Raw genomic sequence first — 24,635 nt, 5'->3', positions numbered from 1 at the left:
AAAACCAAAAACTATCAACCAAGAATTCTATATCCAGCAAAAATGTCCTTCAAAAATAAAGGGGATACTAAGACATTACCAAATAAACAAACAGAGTTTCTCACTAGCAGACCAACCCTGCAGGAAATACTAAAGAGATTCCTCTAGCTGAAATGAAAGGACACAGAACAGTAACTTGAATCCATATGAAAAATCAAGAGTACCAATAAAGGTACTTTACATAGCACATATAAAAGACAGTATAAATGTGATTTTTGTTTTTATTTTTTTCTCCTGATATGAGATAACTGCATATAGCAATAATTATAAATCTATGTTGATGGGCACACAATGTAAAAAGATGATATTTGTAAAGATAACAGCATAAAAGAGAAGTGAATGGAGTTACAGGTGCAAAGTTCTTTTATATTATTGAAACTAAATTGCCATTGATCCAAATTAGATTGCTGTAAACTAAGATGTTAATTATAATCCTCAGGGTAACCACTAAGAAAATAACTCAAAATAACATAGTAAAAGAAACAAGGGAATTAAACTGTACACTGGAAAATATCCATTCAGCACAAGAGAAGGCATTAATTGAGGAACAGTGGAACAAAAAGGACACAACACATACAGAAAACAAATAGCAAAATGACTGACGTGAATCCTACTTTATCAGCAAATACATTAAATGTAAGTGGATTAAACTCTGATTAAAAAGCAGAGATTAGCAGAATGAATAATTAAACATGATTCATTATATGCTATCCAGAAGAGAGACACTATAGATCAAAGACATAAATAGATAGAAAGTAAAAGCACAGAAAAAGGTATGACATGCAAACAGTAACCAAGAGAGTTGAAGTAGCTACACTAAGACAGGGATAACCTCAATGTCTTATATCAATGAAAGAAACTGAATTAGTAGTTAAAAACTTTTCAACAAAGAAAATTTCAGGCCCATATAGTTTTACTGGAAAATACTACCAATAATATAAGAAAGAAATAATACAAATGGAAATGCTTCAAGAAAATAGAAGTGTTAGTAACACTTTCCAACTCATTTTACGAAGTCAGTAGTATCCTTATCAAGCTAGATAAAAACATTGTAAAAAAAAATACTACAGAATGCCTTACAATCATAAATGTATAAATCCTCAACAAAATACTAGCAAATTCAGTAATATATTAAAAACAAAATACATTATGGCTAAGTGGTATTTAAAATGGGAATAAAAGGTGAGTTCTACCTCTTGATAGAAGTCTGATTATTAATGAAAAACCACCAATGTAAATCAGCATATAAACAAGTAAAGAAGAAAAGTTATGATCATTTCAACAGTTGCACACAAAGTATCTGACCAAATTCAACTTGCATCAATGACAAAAATCCTCAGCAAAAGTGAAGAAATAGAAGGAAAATTTATTTAACCTGAAAAAGCACCAAAAAACTTGCAGTTGATATAATTCATGGTGAAAGACTGAACACTTTCTCCCTAAAGTTAAGAACAGGGCAAGGACATGCACTGTCATCACTTCTATTTAATATTGTCCTTGCCAGTGTGATAAGGCAAAAAATAAGGAAAGGAAGAAATGAAAAGGTCTCTATTCACAGATTAAAAGGTTGTAAAAGTTCCTAGAAGTAATAAGTTTACAAATGTTGCAAGGGATAAGGTCAATATACTTTTAAATGAATTGTGTTTTAGTTCTATAAAATATCAATGAATAACTGGAAATTTTAAAAGTAGTATCATTTACAATAGCATCAAATATCAAATAAGTAGCAAATCCAGCAACAATATATAAATCTAGCAAAATATTTGCAAGATCTGCATGCTGAAAACTACAAAACATCAAAAAAAAATAAAGAAGACCTGCGTAAATAGAGAGGTACACTGTATTCACAGATTGGAAGACTCAGTATTAAGTCTCAAGATTAACAAAATGATTCTTCCTCCAAACTGATCTACATATTCAATACAATTCAAATAAAAAATCTAGCAGGATATTTTGCAAAAATCACAATATGATTCTAAAACTTATATGGAAATGCAAAGCATTTAGAGGTGTCAACACAATTTTGAAAAATAACTACAGAGTTGGAGAACACATACTATATAATCTCAGGGCTTACCACAAAGCTGCAACAATCAAACATTTTGGTATTGGCATAGATCAGTGGACAGTTTATGTATCTAGCAGTAGATCCACCCACATAAATTTGGGTCTAATGAATTTTGACAAAGTTGCAAGAAAATCCACGTGGAAAGCATAATCTTGTCAACAAATAGTGCTTGGAATGACTGGATGTACATATGCAAAAGAACTAACTTTGTACCATATTTACAAAAACTAACTTAAAACAGACCACAGACCTATATGAAAAACCTAATTATAAAATTTCTAGAAGAAAACCTTCATGTACTTGGGTGAGGTAGATATATCTTAGATGTACTTGGGTGAGGTAAATACATCTTCGGTGTATTTGGTAAATACACCAAAGACATAATCCATAGATGAAAACGAGTGATAAATGGGACCGCATCAAAACGGAAAATTGCTCTTTAAAAGGCCCTGTAAAGAAAATAAACATACAAGCCACAGACTGGGAGAAAATATCTGCAAAACATACTTTAAAAAGGACTTGAATCCAAAACATATAATAAACGCTCAAAATCTCAGTAATTAGAAAAAAAGCAACTCAATAATAAAACTAGGCAAAAGATGTGAATAAATACTTCCTTCACCAACGAAGACATACAGATGGCAAATAAACACATGAAAAGTATAATTACTCATTAGAGAAATGACAAGCTAAACCACAATGATATTACATCCTACTAGAATGAAAAATTTAAAAAAAAAATTGATAATACCAAGAAGTACTGACAAGGACGCAGAGCCAACTAAAACTCTCTCATATTTTTGGCAGGAATACAAAATGATAAATCCACTATGTTGGATTATTAGACAAACAGTCTGGCAGTTTCTTATGAAGTCCAACATACACTTACCATACCACCTGGCAGTTCCAGTCCTAGGTATTTACCCAAGTAAAATATAACTTAGTTCACACAGAAATCTATACAAATGTTTACAGTGCCTTTATTCTTAATCACTCATAACTGGAAACAACCCAAATGTCCTTCAACTTGTGAACAGATAAAAATCGGTGGTATATCCACACAATCGGATACTACTTGGCAACAGAAATGAGCTACTGAAATACACAAGATGGATGAACTTCAAATACATTATGTTAAATGAAAGAATCCAGACTCAAAAGGCTACATACTATGTTTCTATATATGACATTCTGGAAAAGTAGTTGCCAAGGCCTAAGAGTGGGACAAGGTGTTGACTTCAATGAACACAAATGAATTCTGGAGGGTGACAGAACAGTTCTATTTCTCAATTGTAGTGGTGGTTATGCAACTGCATACATCTGTCAACATTCACCAAATGTGAATGTCTGTCAACAAAGAGGTCAATTTTACTACATACATATAGTTCAGTAAAAAAAAGTTGCTAAAAATTTAATTTTTCAAAAATATATTCAAGGTATAATTTCAAGAGTGACCACTGAGAGTCCAGAAATAGAATGTACAAATCCCACACCAACAGAAGTATATAGATCAAGAAACAAACAAGGGGGGAAAAAATCTGTTTTTAGAAAGGCAAAAAGAAAACAAAAAAATCACACAAAGAATGGAATCAAAAAGTAGGATGGCAACCAGACAAAAATATCAATGATTGCAATAGAGGTAACGCAATTGGTCTGAACCCACATATTAAAATAAAGTCAGACTGGATTAAAAACAAAGACCAGTTATATACTTTTTGTAAGAGACACACCTAAGCATAAGTACACAGAAAGGTTGAAAGTAAACAAAGGAGAAAAGATGTATTATACAAACATTAACCAAAAGAAAACTTGCATAGCTATATGAGACAAAAAAGATCGTAAGATGAAAACCCTAACAGGAGGCTCATGACCTAATATCAGGTTCAATTTACCAGAAGGTATAGCAATATATAGGCATAGTTGGTATACCTAATAAAATAAACTCAAAGGCTATAAGCAAAAGCTGACTGGACTACATGGGGAAATGAACAAATTCAGCATTTAAATGGAAATTTTAGCATATATACCTTAATTATTAAAAGAGCAAACAGTCAAAAATTTATAAAGATACAGAAAATATGAGAAACACAGCTAACAAATTTGATCTAATGGAGAAACATATAGATCTGTACCTAACAATTAGAAAAACAATACTCTTTTCAGATGCAGTAAAACATTTATAAAAATTGATCACATACCAGCCCATAAAGCAGGAATCAACAAATGTAAAAGAACTTGTTCATACAGGTTACCCTAACAGCCTATAATGCAATTAAGTTTAAATTTAACAATAAAGAAAGGTAAATTTAAAATCACACGTGCATGGAAATTTTAAATAACTAATGAGTCAAAGAAGATATGATAACCTATATTAATAATACTTAGGCAAAAATGATGAGAATATTTCATATCAAAATCATGGGTTGCCAAATAAATTTATAGTCTTGCCAAAAAAATTTATGGCCTTAACTGCTTATATTTATTTGAAAATAAGGAAATCTAAATATGAATAAGCCATATATCCAACTTAAAAAGAGAAAAAAGGAAAAAAACTATAATAAATCCAAACAAAACAGAATAAAGAAAAACAAACAAACCAGTTTTTTAAAAATAAAAGCCAATACTGACTCACTGAAAAGAACATAACTGACAAATCTCTGGGGAGACTAAATCAGAAAAAAGATAGAAAGCACAAATAATCTTACTAATGAAGAAGGGGGTAATATAAACAAGAGTCTGAAAATATATCAAGAGAATATTATGAACGTTTTTATGCAAATTTGAAAACTTTAAAAAGCTGAAAAATTCCAATATTACAGATACAGTCCAAAAAAACTGACTCATCAGCAATTAGAAAGATTCAATGATTCTTATAACTACAAATACATTGAGGTGATAGTTCCACCAGGCAATGGTAGTTTTATAGTCTTGTTCCACCAAAATTTCAAGGAACAGATTCATTCAATATTATACAAACTCTTTGAGAAAACTGAGTAAGAACAGTAAGAACACATGTCTATCTTATTCATGAACATACATGAAAAATTCCTTTAAAAAGTTATTGTGAAAGGCAGTCCATCAGGGTCCCTGTGCTTCCCCCCTTCATTCTTTGTGAGTGCAACAGATTCTGAGACTTATCTGTCTCTTGATACTGAGCAGTTTCCATAGCTAGTTAAATAGGGAACTAAACAGGTCAAGGCAATCAGAGCAATACTTCCATATAACTCTTTGTACCCCTGGAGAATCAGGATTAGTTGTTTTGTTTTGGTTTTTTTGCAGCTAGCTACAATATTTGCTGCTTGCTTGAAAAGTGCTGCACCTTTGGACTTAGATTACTCAATTGCAATGCAAACTCTTTGTGTATACAGCATGTGTCTGGGTCCACCTTGTTGCTTCAGTGATAACGTTCTTTGTCTCTGACCCAAGAGTCTCATGTCTTCTACCATTATCCATGAAGCAATAATTGGCTAACTTATTAGCTTGTAATAGGGTAAAATCTCAGAGCCTTAACAGTTCTTGACAAACACTATCAAAATAAATCCAGCAGTGTATAAAAGCACCAAGTTGGGTTTACCTCAGGAATCCAAGTGTGGTTTAAAGGGGCAGGTTGGGGGGACGCTTACATATAATTTACCACTTCAATATATGAAACGAGAAAATAATGTAATCATCTCAATAGATGAAGAAAAGCATTTAATAAACTTCAGCACCCAAATAAGGATTAGCAAAGTAGAAATATAAGGAAACTTCTAGAACCTAAAAACTTTTTACCAAAAATATAGAGCAAATATTCTTAATGGAAAAATATTGGAAACATTTCCTTTAAAATTGTGATTAGAAGCATGCCCAGTATTAATGCTTCTATTAGATATTGTATTAAACACGCCAGTACATTACAATAAGGAAAAGAAATTATAAGAATTTGAAAGGAACAAAGTCTTTATCAGCAGATGAAATCATTATCTGCATACAATACCTAAAGAATTTGTAAACAAACTTTTAGGAAGAATTTAGCCAAGAAGGCTTACTATAAGATCTTTTTTCTTTTTAATGGTAATTCGTATACCCCAACAGCAAACAGGCAGAAAAAGCAACTTAAAAAAGACATGGTTTATAAGAGGAACAAAGAAACTTATAAAGTATCTAGAAACAAATCTACAAAAGATATGCCTGAACAGTGTGCAGAAAGTTATAAAATTTTATTCAAAGACATTAAATAAGATCTAAATAAATGGGGAGAATGCACAAATTCATGGATAGGAAGACTCAATGTAATTAACATGTCAATTTTTCTTAAATTGATCCAGACATGCAATGCAGTTCCAAAGTCCCAACAGCATTTTTTGTGAAACTTAACAAGCTGTTTCTTATGTATGAGGAAGATTCAAGGCACCCAAACTGCCAAGACATTGCAAAAGTAAAATGTAAAGAGACTTCCCAAAAGAGATATCAAATCTTAATATAAAGCCATAGTAACAATTATGACAATGTAGTAATCAGTGCAAGGTGAGACAAACTGACTGCTGGGTACAGAGAATGGAGATCCCAAAACAAGCCTACGACACATTGCTGATATATGAGAGAGGTGACTTTGCTGATCAGTGGGAAAAGGGAAAACTAGTCACTAAATGATGTTGAGACAACTGGTTATTCACAAGGAAAAGACAAAATGAGATCCCTCCCAAAATTAGACCTCTCATACCATATTAAAAAATCAACTCCAAATGAATGAAAGAATTAACTATGAAAAGCAAAACTTTACAACAACTTTTAAGAGATAATATAGAAAAACTATTTATGACTGGGGTAGGGCAGGATTTCTTTAATAAAACATAAGATGCACTAGTCACAAAAGAAAAGAATTTTAAATTCAACTACAATAAAAAAAAATCAAAGGCTTCCCTGGTGGCGCAGTTGTTGAGAGTCCACCTGCCGTTGCAGGGGACACGGGTTCGTGCCCCGGTCCGGGAAGATCCCACATGCCGTGGAGCAGCTGGGCCCGTAAGCCATGGCTGCTGAGCCTGCGCGTCCGGAGCCTGTGCTCCGCAACGGGAGAGGCCACAACAGTGAGAGGCCCGCGCACCGCAAAAAAAAAAAAAAATCAAATCTATTCATTAAACAATACCAACAAAGAAAACAGAAAGAAAAGCCAGAGTGGAAGAAGACATTTACAATACAAAATAGACAAAAGTTAAAAATTCCAAGTGAAAATAAGCAAAAGATATCAATAGCAATTTCAGAGAAGAAACGTGGCCAATACATATATGAAAAGATTCTCAGTTTTATTATCAATTAGGAAAATGTAAATTAAGAGTAGGACTAGAAACTGTTTCACACTTAATAACTGGCAAAACTTTAAAAATCTGACAATACTAAGTAAGTGTTGGGAAGAAGACAGAAAAATGGCAACTGTTACTTTCGGGAGTATATTTTAGTATAGCTACTTTGTAAAATATTATGGCATTACCTAATAAACCTAAGAATGTATAAGCTTCTTTCTATAACCCAACAATTCCATTCCTAGGAACTCTATCAGGAGACATGTACAAGAATGTTCATGGCTACATTGCTTATAGTAGTCAAAAAAAGGTGGAAACAATCTAAATATCTATAGTAGAATGAATTACAGCATATTCATATAACAGAATACAACACAGCAATGAAACAGATTAACTACAATTACACGAATGCATAAATGTATGAATCGTAAATACATAAAGTCAAATAAAACCAAGTCACAGAAAATTACATTCAGTAGGATTCCATTTATATAAAGGTTAAAACACCCTTAACAGATACATATATAAGCTCAGTATCTGGCACATAGTATGTGCTCATCAATACCTGTTGGATGACCGAAAGAAAACTAACAGAATTTAGGACAGTAATAACCTCTGGGAGAAGTGATGAAGATGTAATCAAGAAAAGGCACACAGGAAACTTAAAAGATACAGGGGATCTACACCAACAAGGTTTGATTGTGCCTATTTCCCAATAATCTCACCTACAGTTAGTTTATCAAATTTTTGGAATTCATCCAATCTGATAGGTAAAAATTGAGTATAGTCTCAATTTGCATTGTTATTATTATATAATGTTGATCAACTTTCTAATTTTACAGCCATTTGTAAATCCTCTTATATGAATTATTAATATGCTCTCTAATAGACTGTCTTTTATTTACTGATTTCCAGAAGCTCATTATACAATACAGAAGAAAGTACTTTGCCTCCTATATGAGTGGCAATCGGATTTTTAAATGCATTTTTTAAAAAGGTACTGAGAACGTTAGATAATGGGTGTGTAGTTACTTATTTTATTTTCTTTAAAATGTTACTCTTTGTATATTATGATATATTTCATGAATTAAAAAGTTTACATAGTAAAAGAATCTTCAACTGCCATGGTCCATTTTATTTTAAGGGAGATAAGTAATTCTTAGAAGGAAGCTAGAAATCTTCACAATTATTGAAGTTCTAAAGTTTTTATTATTTGGGGACATCAATGTTTAATGCCTGAGGACAACTGTTTGGCCCATATGTCAGAGAAAGTATTGCTTTATACCTTAGGACATGAATTCTAAATTATTTAAAAATAACTATATGAGAATTGTTTTCACTTATACCTTTTCTTCCATAAAACTAATACAGTTTGGATTTTTCTTTTAAGTGACTTAAAAGAACATTTCCAACTTCCTGGACTGGCCATGTTTGTAGTTTTTAAATTGGCCTTCTTATTCTAACTCTTCAAATACCCTACCCACCACACATACTCCTCAAGTCTCAAAATAGCATTTCTAAAAATTAACTTGTTGAGCCAGGATGATCAAATTCATTATCAAAATTTCAGTATCTATGTTTCAGAGGAAGACAGGAAATGGAAGAAAGGCACTCCTTTTTCTGGTTTCAAGACAAAATGGAATCTTAGAGGCCATCCATTTTCATTGTTTCTTTTAAATATATCACAGTGCTATTTTAAGTAATCCACTCTACTCCCTCCCCCCTTTTTTGGGCACAAAGTACCACTATGTGGTTATTAAAACTGATTAAGAAATTATTTCAAGTTTTACCTTCCTAAGAATATAAAGCTACCATTCATTAGGAACATTTTATTCCTTCAATTCCTTCATAAAATCAATCCTGTTTTTACCACCTTAAAGTTTTGAAAGATGGCAGGGAGGGCTCTGGCTTTCTTTCATTTCTAAAAGGTCTCTGCTCTTCTGTACTGATTACCTGAACACAAAATAGCACTGCCAGAAAAACAGATTCTCACAGAAGAGGAAAGCCTGCAGATAGGTATTTATATTGAATTTAAATTGAAGTTTAATGAAAAGGAATTTATCCATAGGCACGGACAAAGCTAAGTTACAGCTGGTAAAGCAGAGCTGGTGCCTGATTTGAAAGTCTAAAGTGAGATTTTAACAAATGTGAATCATCAGTAGACAAGGGACACTAGAATCAAAGTCCAACCAAAGACAGTAGTTTGGAAGACTAACATTTTAACTAGTAAATGAAGAACCCAGGAGATAAAGGATATTCAGAAAGATTCATTCAGTTGATACTAAGCTAAATTTTCTGAGAACATGTCTCTTTTTTCTTTTTTTTTTTTTTGCGGTATGCAGGCCTCTCACTGTTGTGGCCTCTCCCGTTGCGGAGCACAGGCTCCGGACGTGCAGGCTCAGCGGCCATGGCTCATGGGCCCAGCCGCTCCGTGGCATGTGGGATCTTCCCGGACCAGGGCACGAACCTGTGTCCCCTGCATCGGCAGGCGGACTCTCAACCACTGCGCCACCAGGGAAGCCCAGAGAACATGTCTCTATATGAGATAACATGGAATAGAGTTATGAAACAGTAAGATATATAATATTTGCTTTTCCAGGAATGTTATGTGGTATGAAGGGTAAGTCCAACTGGGTTCAATAGCAAGGTATTCATTTGTCATTGACATGCTCTCCATCAAGATTAGGAGGAAAACAGCTGTTCTGATTGATGTTGAAAGTAAGAAACAATGGTTATCCTTGGAGACAAAAAATATACCATTTATTATAATCAGTATGAAAAGTGTGAATTCTGAAATCTAAGATTATAAAAATGACAACCATTCCATACTTTTTAATAGGCATGAACAGACCTGCCCCCATTCCAACTCTAGCTGGATGGCTGTTTCAGCTACATTTACAAGAATAAGATTTAGCACACAGAGAATAAGGCGAAATGTCCCAACAGTTAAATTTCAAATGCCTTGGGTTAATCCTCAAGAAAATACTTTAGATAAAAAGTATTCCCCATATGTCTAATTCATACATGATAAAAAGCATCAGTAAATTCCTACAAAGAACCTAAAATCACAAGAGTTAGACCATTCATATAATTATCCAACTTACGAAGGGTTAACTGTATAAGGAAGCCTAACACCACTTTTGTCATTTCAACAAATAATGTCAGCAATCTTACCACTCTTATTCAAGCTTCTTTCTTAATGCTCCACTATATGATTTAAGCAAACGCAAACAACACGTTCATGAGACTCAGTAGTCTTTGAAGAAGGAAAATAAAACATATGAAAGTGTATACTTCATAAGGCTTTAACGTTCCCTCCTCATTAGCACGGAAAATGTTTAACCAATAGAGTAAATCTGTATTTAGTCCTCTGCATTCAAAATAAACCCTTCTTCTTATGCTATGCTATAAGAGAAAAATATACAAATCTCAGTATTTATGTGATTTGAGTATGACTTTCATTCCAAACTGAGATGATATCATCAGAGGAACATGCATTTTGGATTAATACACTATTTACAATAACTACACTTATTAGACATAGCTCATTTTTACTGTAATGTTTTCCCTCTTATAAACCTAATATGCCAATGCTATCTACTCTATCAAAACCAGACATTCTGGCTGAGGTTAAAATTCATTATGTTACATCACTGTTTTCAATTTTTTTAAAAAATGGGAAAAAAAAAACTACAGTGCTAAATGTTAATTTAAACTATCTCCTCTAAGAAATTTCAGTAAAATATAAAAACAAAACAAAACAAAAAAACCTGAAATTTCCCCCATACAAGTTTGTTAAAATGATGGCAGCTTGTTGAAATCGTGAAGTTCAATTTGATAGAGAAGAAACACTTTTCTTTCAAGAGTAATACATTCTCGAAATTATACTAAAACCTGGCCTAATTGTAACCAAAATGGTCTTTAAAAGGCTAAGAAAACCTCAATGCTGAGTGCTAATGCTGTCATTTTTAAAAAATCACTCACCTTTCAAACCTAGAGTTTGTAGCTGGAAGAGCCGACCAAGTTCATAAGGCAAAACCCGTAACAGATTGTTATTTAAAAGCAATTCCCTGTTTTTTTAAAAAAAAAACACAAAAACTGTTTTAGTTTAATATATCAAACTTTATTAATACCTACAGTCGTTGTTCTTAACCTGCCTTCTAACATAACATGAATGATGTCTACATTCAGGGTATATTTCTTTACATTCATCCAAAAATGTTGTAACTGCCACAATTATTAACAGTGTTTCTATGATTTACTCATTCTCTAGCACAGATTAAAGTTAAAGGTATAGGAACTGTATGTCATTCTCAGGCTAAATATGCTCCCTTTTCTCTCTCACCCAAAATGCCTCTCAGATGCAAATCAGAGTGACACATATTTTATGTACCCAAAGACAGCAGATACCCTTGAACCTAGTCTCATTCATAGAAAAAAGTAATCTTTTTAAAATAAACTTCAGGATTTAACTATAGTAGCCAATTCCCTGTATCAATTTTTATAACAATACAACTATTATCACTTCAAGATACAACAATCATTGACACAGAATATAAACATTAAAAATAAAGCATAGGATAGTATAAATAGGATAGCACAGGTGAGATCTGATTTATGATTGTGAAATTTTGGGCAGACTACAGAAAAAATAAACAGCCCTTGTAATTAATTAATGACCAAAAGGTATAAAATAAATGACTAAAAAATATAAAAAACAACAAAAACACACGGTAAGGGGATGGCAAAGAACAAGATTTTTAAATGATATTAAATATTTAATTTTAAACATGTGATGGCAATTTTTTAACATTACTATTCAGCAGATAAGGTAGAAAAGCAATCCTTGTTTTCATTGGGAACATTTATACAAGGTCTCAAGATTCCTATACAATTTTCTCCTATGAAGAAATTTCTTAAAGAATCCTGAAAGACTAGAAATAAATCCATTTATTATCAGGTTTTAAGATTTCCTTAAGGAGTTGTAATATATAAGCATAACTTGCCTTATAAAATAGATGTTTCTAAAACCTTTACTTATAAACAAATCATTTTCCCAATTATTTCTCATTAGTCTAGACTAGTCTAGCCCCAAATAATTCTGATGAGATTTGTCACTTGAGTGTAAAGCGAGACTTAGGTATTTTATAGCCCTATCCCACCTCAAGTCTGTCAAAAGAAATTGGTCATACAAGCACATTTCTAGCCAGAAACCTCCAAATTTAAAGGAAGAAAGGAAAAGAAGCGTTCAATGGAGCCCAACTCAAGCACTCTGCTTAGACAATTTATATCATTTAACCTTCACATACATATGGAACTCCTACTGTAAGATGAGTAACCTTCCATAATATTCTTATTTGGTAAATTTAGAATTTTATACAGTGAGTCACATTTATATTTCCTCACCTGAGAGACACCATGTTTCCTAGTTCTGCTGGTAAACTTCTGAGTTTATTGGATGACAGATCCAGGTAAACCAGATTATGAAGCTTGGCAATATCAGGTGGAATGCGACTAAGGTAATTGTCATTTAGGTGCAGTGCTGTCAAGTGTGTCAATGACCAAAGTGATGTACTTAAGCTCCGCACTCTACCTAAAAGGCAAAATATTGATGCATTAAACTTTTGGCCCAAGACAAAGACTGAATTACAAGGACTAAAAAGTGGGAGAAGAGCCCACAAATACATACAGATATTGTGACTCTGGCATTTTAATTTTGTATTTAATGCTACTTGATTGCTTCCAAACACACCTGGTCCTTCTTTAATTTCATGCCACTTTTTTCCGACAACCATTCTTTCTCATGAATCTTCCATGTATTAAATAAGATGTGGCATAATGAGGAGACCCTTGGAGTCAGGGTGATCACATGGTCTCAAGGAGAAAGCATGGGGCTGAATTGAGCTTTTGTAGTAGAACAGTCCTGAATTTTTTTTCTCTAAGTTATGATCCTCACAAAAGCACTTCTCACATACTTCGTGAAAATTAATAGTGCAAGGTTTATCTATATCTAGGGCCTGAATTAGTCCACAAACTTTAAATAGACAGGAGTAATTGCTATGATTTAGAACCAACCTTAGATTAGCCGCCGGGAAAACCATTTTACTCCCAAAGGAGACATCTTCCCCAGCCTTCTCATATTTCAATTATACATTAATAACTCTGGTTTAAGATTTTGCATTTAAGTGCAACATACTCAAGGAAATAGTCACTCATTAAGCTTTACCTATCAGTCAGCATCTGACAGCTATGGTAGAACATGTACTGGAAAAAGAAGACTTGGTTCACAGTCCTGATTTTTACCATTTGTTAGCCATATAAGCCTAAACAAATCACATAGCTTCAGCTTCTGTAAAATGTGATGTTATCTTAACAATCAACTTATATGAAGAGACTCTGAAAACTTTACCAAAGTAAAATGCTAACAGATATTGATTAAAAGAGCAGTGGAAGGTAGAGACGGCAAAAAGTCTCAATAGGGAAATGTTATTTTTCATATGGCTATCAAGCAGTAGACTCGAACTTAGATCTTCTGTTCAGGGTTCACAGGTTCCTTCATGCTGTCTATAATCAGGCTTAAAGTGCCAATTAGGATTTTGCATTTTAATAGGAAACAAAGGTTTCAAGTGAAAAGAGGCTCTAGTAAAAAAGAAACTTATTTCAGTTTTACCCAGGGTTTAACCGAATGGTTCTCGACCAGGGGCAATACTGCTCCCCAAGGGACTTTAGCAATCTGGAGACATTTTTGGTTGTCAAAACTAGAGGGGTGCTACTGGCATCTAGTGGGTAGTGGCCAGGAATGCTGCTAAACATCCGACACGCACACAACCACTCCCAACCACAAAGAACTGTCCAGCCCTAAGTGTCAATAGTGCCAAGTTGAGAATCCCTGGGTTAACCTAATAGGATTTGCTCATATTCATTTTTTTTTAATTATCAATCACCTAACCACCACCTTTTAGCTAAAGATACAGGTATTTCTTGCTATTGACACCATAATATGCGTTTAACTCTTCCAAATGAAAGCTTACTGGGGAAAAAATTACCTTCTAAATATAATCTGTATTGTATCAATTCATAAAAGAAAAACTGTACTTATATTTTATTTTTAATAAACTTTTAAGTTTGTGATAATTTTAGATCTACAGAAAAGCTACCAAGATAATACAGTTCCTATATCCCCCTCATCCAGTTGCCCCTAGTACCAGCATCTTATATTACCACGGTACATTTGTCAAAACTAGGAAACCAAGATTGGTACGTAGTGTCAATATTAACTAATTTATAGACTTTATTTGATTTCACCAGTTTTTACACCCTTTTGTTCGAAGATAACTACTTTATAGACTTTATTTGAATTTCACCAGTTTTTACACCTTTTTGTTCGAGGATCTGGAAGATCATATTTTTTGCATTTAGTCATCATGTCTCCTTAGTCTTCTCTCATCTGTGACAGTTTCACAGTCTTTCCTTGTTTTTCATGACCTTGACAATTTTGAGGATTACTAGCTAGGAATTTTGTGGAATGTCCTTCGGTTTGTCTGATGTTTTGCTCACTATTAGACTGGTTATGAGTGTTTAGGAATCAGATTCTACTTTAACAACTCCTAAACATGTAATTTATAGAATAAACAGATAGCTCCTAGGTTTCCCATTCTACCAACAATGGGATGACAGGAGGACGGCAAAGATATCAATTTGCAAAAATGATTACTCTGCAATAGCCAAAACAAAATCTATTATATCAAAGAACCTAGTTTTACTTAGAAACTGAACTCCCAATGCCTTCAATTTTAGATGCCAACTGTGGCCCACAGTATTAATCTCAAAAGAAAGAATGGGAACAAAGATATTTAGTCACAGATAAATCAATAAGTTAAACACTAGTGCCTCAGCATCTTGTATTTTCTCAATTAATTCATCTAATTAAAAATGTACAGCAAAGAAATAAGTATAACACTCAACTCTTGTTCATCATTGCTATTATAGCCCAGATTAAATATTTCAGATTCCACTCACCCGAGATTTCTAATTCTGCCCAGTGAGATTTTTTCCCATTGGCTACCTCCTCTGCTGACATGATGGTATAAATTCTGCGAGGATCTGGAGGGTCATATTTTTCCTTTGGCATCCCTATTAGTCTGTAAGGGGAAAAAAAAATCAACAATTATAATCTAATAGAAAAAAAAGAGAGAAAGAAAAATGAGATGGTAAATTTTCTTCTTCTCCCCCCTTGCCAAGCTACTACTAAATTCTCACTAGAAGGAAAACACATCTAAAGTATGCTAGGCTATTGCAGGTACTCAGTAAGAGATGTCTCAGGAAAAATGCAAAGAAGCAGGGACACTGGACTTCACAGAAAACATGGTGGTTGCTTCCCAAACATCCATTGCACCCCTTCCCCTTCATTTAGCTGCCTTGCTTCCCAAGACAGACTGACCCTATGCAAGTTTCCTGAATGGACTCTGACTGGCCTAAGAGAATCAGAGTAATCCTATCCTCCTCGTCTCAGTGATATTCAGATATTCCATATCTAAGACAATTAGCACATGACATTCCCCTTGTCACAGAGATTAGTTCAGAAATATTTAATAATCACTAGGCTTAAGACTCATTTTATGTTTATGGGAGGAGCAGGCTTCTCTCTCCTGCTGGTCATAAATGAAAAAGAATACAGCCCCAGCTATTGTTGGCAAGCATCCAACTATAAGGAACGCCAGCCGTAGCAGTCAAAGATGAGAAAATAGAGAAACAAAGCCAGAGTCCTCACCAAACCACGCCTGTAGCACTCTCAAATACTGGGCTTTTTGGATACACAAGTCAATCTATTTTACTTATTGTTTAAACTACTAGTTTATGTTTTGTTACTTGCAATCAAAAGCATCTAATTAAGATTATCATGTATATTGGTTTGCAAGGACCAGTCTTGGTTTATATCTGTTATTCTTAGGTAATTATTGATAACACTTCTTCACTCCCAAAAGTGTCCAATTTGGATAATGAGTTACATGGCCACCCTAATTGAAACTAGTATTAAACAGTTTTCTTCAGTTAACTGCCAAAATAATCACTGAACAATCATCAGTGATGACCAGCTAGACATAAACTCAAGAACGCAATGTATGAATCAGACGACAAATGGCCATAAAAGTAATCATTCAAGAGGTCTAATACAAGAGTTACTGCTCGGTAATTGGCAGAAAATGAAATCCCGTTCAGATCTAACAAGAATAGCAAATTACAAAATCCTGAACCTAATTAAACTCCTGCATGCTATCAGTAAATACCCTCATAGTATTTATAGTTGGTTCTTTGCTCCTATTTTAACACAGAGACATACAGACACACACGAAAACCAACTGCCTAAAACTGGGAGTGTTTCTAAGTAGTTTAGAAGTTCTATTTCAATGTAAGAGTTACTTTCAGATGGTCTGAAATTTGTTACATAAAGTGAACAAAGAAAAATAGGAAGTATTCTATCATGTATCAAGGAATCAAAGCTAGAAAAGAATACAATCAAAATTTCCCATACCATAATTTGTCCTCATATTGCGGAAGGAAAAACAGTCATTCCTTCCTATTTACTAAAAGGGGCAAAGAGAAAGTTTTCCAGATTTTTTCATCTGTTAACAGTAATTAGCTTCCAAATTTCCAGGTTAAGCTCTTCTGCTCTAACCTTATCACACAACTGGGTGATACTGAAACATATTTTATTTTCCATAAATGTCCCGAATCTTCACACAGCACAAAGAGTATGATCATTTTCCTCGGGAAAAGCTCGATTTTTACCACTTTTGGCCTATGTAAATTATTTCTGAATATAAAATTTTTAGGTAACAAGGTTTTCAGAATTTCTACTATGCACCATAAGGTACACGTGTCTCTGTGGGTACTCCTGCACACTAATATAAGATTCTACAAAAATACAAGTTAAAGCAAAACCAAATCAAACAGATTCAGATCCAAAGACATGCTACAAATCCATCATCTACAATGAGAATGGATAAAAAACTTAAGACTGTGACATTTGCAAAAACTATGTTTCATTAATTTTAAATCACTTTTATAAAATATAGTGCACAGGTCAACTTAATTTGGCAGTTTAAATCATGGCTCCCACTAGATGGTGTGTTATTTAAGGGGACAATAAGTTGTTTCTGTGTGGAGGCATATCCTTTTTATAACTCTATACAGTTCCTACCACATAGTAGGCACTGAATATGTATTTGTGGAATGATCATATATGCTTTATAATCCTAAAAACTACCATCTTCCTCTCATCTTTCCCAATTAACAGTCAATGCTCTTCTAAAAATTAATCTCATGAAATGGTCATTAATCCACATGTTCAATTTCCCTAAATATTTACAAAATCTAGATAGGAGATTAATCATCATCATCTCTTCTGGCCCACTAATGCTAATCTCTAAAACAGCTACTATATAAGAACTATATTTCTTTTTCTTTAATTTTTCATAAGTCTCCATCTTTGTAGGTCCAATAAAATTTATAAAATCTGTTCCTGCAAAACACATCCATAAAATGTTTACCAGTGTCTATAGTATGTAAAAACCAAAGTAATATTAATACTGCTATATTAGGGGTCAAAGGTCTCCTTTGGATTTGATTAGGAAGTCAATAAAAATACAAGTCACTTAATCCTTCAAAATGAAACTAAATTTGGATAGTCTAACTGAAGTTAAAACATTTTTCATTTGCATTAACTAAGTAATTTAGTAGAGTCTATAGATCTGGTGATCACTACTGTCCCAAACATCAGGTTTTCAAGCATGCTACTAAAAACTTAGCTCAAATTTAGGAAACTGGTATTATTGAATACTCCTATTCAGCTTTATCTTCCCTCTCAGTTCCTCAGCATCAACCTTCCATCCTGGAGACATACCATAAAAACCTAATTCAAAATAAATATATAAAATAATAATTCAAACGTAATTTACACTGTTAATGTGCTTTCTCAACAGTCTAAGATATAGGTCAGTCCAAGGCTTAAATACTGGATTGACACTTTTCATCCAAGAAAGAGAAATGTTTTATTTTGTAAAGCCTAGCAGCTAATTTCCTTTTCCTATCTTCTTTATCAAATTGATGAAGAGGCAGGTTTTTTAATTGTTTTTTCCAAGAGTTTCTAATTTCTGCAATATCTTACATCAGTTCCTGCTATACACCAAAGATGCTCCCATTATATCAACCTAATGTATATTGGGGATCCTGATCACAACAAAGTAAACTAAAAGCCCCTTCACAACACAGCCTTTTTAACTTCCAGTCTTCAAACCCCATTTTGACACTATGAAAAATACTCCACATAGCTCCCCAAATACTGACTACATAAGCTTCTTTGAACCTACCATCCTCTCCACTCCATTCATTGAATCTCATTTTATCACCAACGCAGCCCCCTCAGATTCTAGGGCAAAATTTCTGAGAGCAACCGTCAGTCCTGGAAAAACAACCTGATTATCTCCTACTTCTTAGTTTCTATGAACTATCCTGAAAGTAAACAAGTCTTAATCTCTGTAACTGAAGGATGATTAATTACTACATATAGTGAAGATTTTCGTTAATTTAGTTCTCAGTCTTCTGTATAATAAGCAAAAACTTCACGTAAACCTGTAAAATACTGACTTCATGGAAAATGTATTCCAATCTTTTTTTAGCTGCAAAGCAACACTGTATGTAACACTAGGGCTACTTTGCCTTAAAAAATTTACCTTGGAGTTTCCAAAACTGTAAATAAAATACAAGATACCTACATAGCATCGTGTTCAGTGAATAGCATGTTACAACATATATGTATGAGTTACGCCCAAATACACTATTGCCAAGGATTCCCAAATCTCAGGTTTTATATCTGGGGCTAGGAAAATAATGTAAAATAACTCCTCCCTGCCCCATCCCCGAATAATAATAATCTGAGCCAAATCAGAGCAAACTGTTAAAGGCCAGAACTAAACTTCTGCTAATTTTGGTCATCTGAAGCATCTTATTAAAAAAACAGCGGGCTCTATAGTACATATAAAGATGTTAAGTCCTTATGGTGTTAAACCACAGCTTTCCTCCCACCACCTTCTCTAAATTTAAGATCATTTTCTCTCAGTCTATAGTTCAACACAATTAATACTATTTCATTTAGAACTCAGAATAAGAAAGAGAATGCTACAACCACCGAATAGTGCTTCATAACGAACCAGACTTCTAACTCAATGAATCCAAACCTAAAGTACAAGCCAGTAGACATGCACTTATATCCACAGAAATATTAAGTGATCGTCTCAACAGTAGTTTGCAAAGCAATCTTAGGCAGAGATGCAGAGTTCCCAAAGTTGAAAGAAGACAAAATTAAGCCTACATTAGATATTTCTGCTTCCATTTTGGAGCAAGATGTAGTGACTTATTACACTTTACATATTCTCAGATAAATCTGTCTTTTATCAGAATTTATTTCCAAAGGTTATGAACACATTGTTTGTTATTTATTGAATACCCACCTTGACTAACATCCTTCCCTCCCAACTGCTCTTAAACATTAAGACCATTTTCCCTTCTGAGAAAATATGTCTAAGTTTACCTTTTTTAATAAAGCAAACTAACACTTGCACTACAGCATTTCTGAAGTTTCTATTTCCTCATCAACATCTATTTTTAGCTATACACAAGTATTAATCATTACAACTGTCATACAAAATCTATACCTTCCCTAAATGAGCTCAAGAGCTGATACTAAAAAACAGCACCTAGCAAATCACACTGCATATAGTAGAATCATACTGATAAAGATTGATGGCAATCACAAGAGCTGAGAAGACACCCTGAGATAAATAACAATTTCATCCACATTTCCACTCCTCTTCTATACCAAGGGCCTCTGGATGGCATTTGTCTTCAATGACATATTCAACTCAAGTCCGTAGATGATGACAATGCAAACGTTCAGAAAGAATCCATTCAAAGTTTTCATGATATCTCCCAATCTGTCACCATTCTAAACAAAAACAAAGCAAAATAAAATCCGTGTTTTACAATGGTAAAGCCACCCATCATTATGGAAAAAATAACCTTCAGACTTCTGGAATTTCATGTTTCTGATCAGTTTAACATTTATTCAAACATTTACTGGAGGAGTACTGATTGTAATGTATTATACCACGCACTAAGACTCCGACAGTGAACAAGCTGAACAGCATCATTGCCCTCAGGTAGCTTACATCACTTTAATGGCACTACTTGAAAAATAAAGTAATAAAATATTCTACTTTCAAATACTTCTACGAAGAATTTGGCATTTCTTCTTGTTACTACTCTTTTTCCCTTTATCAGGTAATTGCCACTGCATAGGCATATATAACAAAAAATCCCCTGAATGAAAATGAGATAACTGTAATGATTGTTATACTCCTTTATAAAGGTAATCTGAAGAAAACTTTAGAGTAATCCAGAAAGATAACTTCTGACTCTGTAAAAGGGGAAGTGTCAGGGTTAGTCTAACTTGTCAGTTAAAGTACTATCATGAGGGAGAAAAAAGGCAGAAAGAATAAGAATGTAACTCCTTTTCTGCATATCTAGAAATTTTTTCCCCATATGTGGGATACCAGAAAACAAGAGCAGCAGCAACATAAAACATAAATAAATACTAAAAGGAAAAATGAAGACCTGGAATTACAAATCTACCAAGCACTTCAAAGCTCCAAAATAATGCTATTATTGGACAAGTTTCATTTTATTTCACTAGCAATCAATTTAGACAACCAAAGCTTATGATTCTATCATAATGTCCTATCATTCCAAATTAGGTCTTAGTCTCTAACAACGACAATGCTTTAATGTTTCTTGTATTTAATGCCTCCCACTTACCTAAAAACAGTGAATACAATCTATCTGTCTTACAGAAAACAGGAGGTAATTAGACTAGATTAAAAATTTCAACATCAATTTTCTCAGGACTATGACTTCTTCCCCAAATCTCTATCTTTCCATTTTTTTCGTGTAGCCTGTGTTTTCTACTTCCTCTGGTATACACATTCTCATCTGTTTCAATGATGTCAAATTCCTATCCATCCTTCATGGTTTAAGTCATCTTCCATCTCTTTTTTAGAATATTTCCCAACCTAAAAATCAACAAGCTGATTCTAAAATTTATGTGGAAGGACCTAGAAGAGCCAAAACACTTTTGAGAAAGAAATATAAACTTGGATGTGCCCACTATCTGATGTCAAGCCTTACTAGAAAGCAATGATAATCCAGACAGTTTGGTACTAATGAAAAGACAGACACATATAGTTGAAAAAAATATAACTGAGAAACTAGAAATAGACCCACGCATATACAGTCAATAGACTTTCCACGAAGGTACAAAGGTAATTCAATAGAGAAAGGATAGATTTTTCAACAAATGGTGCTGGAACAACTGGACATCCATATGCAAAAATAAAAAAATAAGCATCAATCCACACCTTGCACCATACACAAAATTAACTTGCAAGGATCATAAGCTTATATGCAAAAGCAAAACCTATAAAACTTATAAAAGAAAACGTAAGAGAAAAATCTTTGTGACTGTGGATTAGGCAAATATTTCTTCAATAAAACACAAAAGCATGATCCATAAAAGAAAAATACTGATAAACTAGATTCCTTGAAAATTTAAAACATCTACTCTTGAAAGGTGAATGAAAAGACATGCCCAGAGATTGAGAATAAATACATGCAAAACACTTATATGAAAAAGCACTCTGGAATATACAAAGAATTCTCAAAACAAAATCATAACAAAGTCTAATTTTTAAAAAGTGGCAAAAGATTTTAACAGATACTTCACCAAAGATACACAGATAGAAAATAAGCACATGAAAAGATGGTCAACATTAGGCATTAGGGAAATGCAACTTAAAATCACAATGAGATATCACTACACAGCTATTAGAATGATTACATTGAAAACTTACGATAGGACTGACAAGGAAAACACACACGCGCACGCGCACACACACACCTCATATCCTTGTGTGTATGCTTACAAATATATACATATTTGTACATAAATACACACACACTCACAACCTCAAATTTTACCAATGGGAAAGTACAATGGTACTGTCACTTCAGAAAACAGTTTTGTAATTCCTCATAAAATTAAACATACACTTATAGAACCCAGCAATCCCATTCCTAGGTATTTACCTAAGCAAAATTAAAACTTATGTTCATACAAAAGCCCATACATAAATGTTTTCAGCAAGTTTATTTATAGTCACCCCAAACTGGAAACAATACAAATATCCTTCAACTGATGAATAAACTGTGGAATAGCCATACACTGAAATACTACTCAGCAATAAAAATGATTGAATTACTGACACACACAACATGGATGAATGTCAAATGCATTATGCTAAATTAAAGACGCCATACTTAAAATGCTATATACAGTAAACTTCAACATAATAAAGGCCACGTATGACAAGCTCACAACAGACACCCATACTCAAAGGTGAAAACCTGAAAGCTTTTCCTCTGAGATCAGGAACAAGGCAAGGATGCCCACTCTTGCCACTTTCATTCAACATGGTACTGGAAGTCCTAGCCAGAGCAATTAGGTAAGAAAATGAAATAAAAAGGGATCCAAATCAGAAAGGAAGTAAAACTGTTTGCAGATGACATATTATATGTAGAAAACCCAAAAGACATTAGAATAAATGAATTCAGTAAAGTTACCGGATACGAAATCAGTACATAAAAATCTGTTGTGTTTCTATACACTAATAACAAGCTATCAGGGAAATCAGGGAAACAATCCCATTAACATTTGCATCAAAAACAATAAAATACTTAGAAAGAAATTTAACCATGATAAAAGACCTGTACCCTGCAAACTGTAAGACACTGATGAAAGAAAATAAAGACACAAAAAGACAGAAAGACATCCCATCCTCATGGACTAGAAGAATTCAATGCAATCCCTATCAAAATTCCAATGCCATTTTTCACAGAAATAGAACAAATAATCCTAAAATGTACATGGAACCACAAAAGATCAGAAGAGCCAAAGAAATCTGGAGAAAGAACAAAGCTGGAGGCATCACTGTGAAATCACTTCCTGATTTCACAGTATATTACAAAGCTACAGTAGTCAACATAGCAGGTTTTGGGCATAAAAACACAGACACATAGATTAACGGAACCAAGTAGAAGGCCCCAACATAAACCCAAAAATGTATGATCAGTTAATTTATAACAAAGGAGCCAAGAATATACAATGAGAAAGGACAGTCTCTTCAATAAACAGTGTTGAGAAAACTGAACAGCCACATGCAAAAAAAGCAAATGGACCCCTATCTTACACAATTAACAAAAACCAACTCAAAATTAATTAAAGATTTGAATGTAGACCTGAAACCATAAAACTAGAAGAAAACATAGGGGGTCAGCTCCTTGACATTGGTCTCAGTAATGATTTTTTGGATTTGACACAAAAGTAAAGACTACAAAAGCAAAAATAAACATATTGGACTATATCAAACTAAAACACTTCTGCTCGGTAAAGGAAACCATCAACAAAATGAAAAGGCAACCTACAGAATGGGAGAAAATATCTGCAAATCATGTATCTAATTAGGGGTTAATATCCAAAATAAATAAAGAACTCACACAACTCAATAGCAAAAAAAAAAAAAAAAAAATCCATAAATGGGCAAAGCATCTGAACAGACATTTTCCCAAAGAGATATATAGATCGCCAACAGATACATTAAAAGGGGCTCAACATCACTAACCATCAGGGAAGTGCAAATCAAACCCACAATGGGATATCAACTCACACCTGTTAAAACAGCCATTATCAAAAGGACAAGAGATAAATGGTGAGGATGTGGAGAAAAGGCAACCCTTGTGTACTGTCAGTAGGAGTGTAAATTGGTGCAGCCACTATGGAAAACAGTAAGGAGGTTCCTCAAAAAATTAAAAACGTAACTACCATACGATCTAGCAACTCCACTTCTGGGTATTTATCCAAAAAAAACAAAATCACTATCTAGAAAAGATATCTGAACCCATGTTCACTGCAGCATTATTTACAATAGCCAAGACACAGCAACAACTTACGTACCCATCAATAGATAAATGAATAAAGAATATGTGATACACACACACACACACACAACACACAATGAAATATTATTCAGCCATAAAAAAATAAGGAAATCCTATCATTTGCAAACGGACCTTGAAGACAT

General features: G+C 33.6%; 1 protein-coding gene across 2 annotated transcripts in view; it reads right to left on the bottom strand.

The window, feature by feature from the left end:
- The window catches only part of CNOT6L (CCR4-NOT transcription complex subunit 6 like), a 112,727-nt gene that overhangs the window by 49,295 nt on the left and 38,797 nt on the right, over positions 1–24,635 (bottom strand). For both annotated transcript variants that reach the window (XM_082653169.1, XM_082653168.1), the window contains exons 2-4: positions 15,406–15,527; positions 12,793–12,979; positions 11,371–11,456 (exon numbers count right to left, since the gene is read on the bottom strand). In XM_082653169.1, coding sequence (XP_082509295.1) covers positions 11,371–11,456; positions 12,793–12,979; positions 15,406–15,527 — 395 coding nt within the window. The remainder of the gene's footprint in view (positions 1–11,370; positions 11,457–12,792; positions 12,980–15,405; positions 15,528–24,635) is intronic.

Source organism: Grampus griseus (assembly GCF_964374135.1).
Source record: "Grampus griseus genome assembly, chromosome: 4".
NCBI classification, from domain to species: domain Eukaryota; kingdom Metazoa; phylum Chordata; class Mammalia; order Artiodactyla; family Delphinidae; genus Grampus; species Grampus griseus.
Note: the sequence above shows the minus strand (reverse complement) of the source record. Positions and strands in the feature narration are given on the sequence as shown.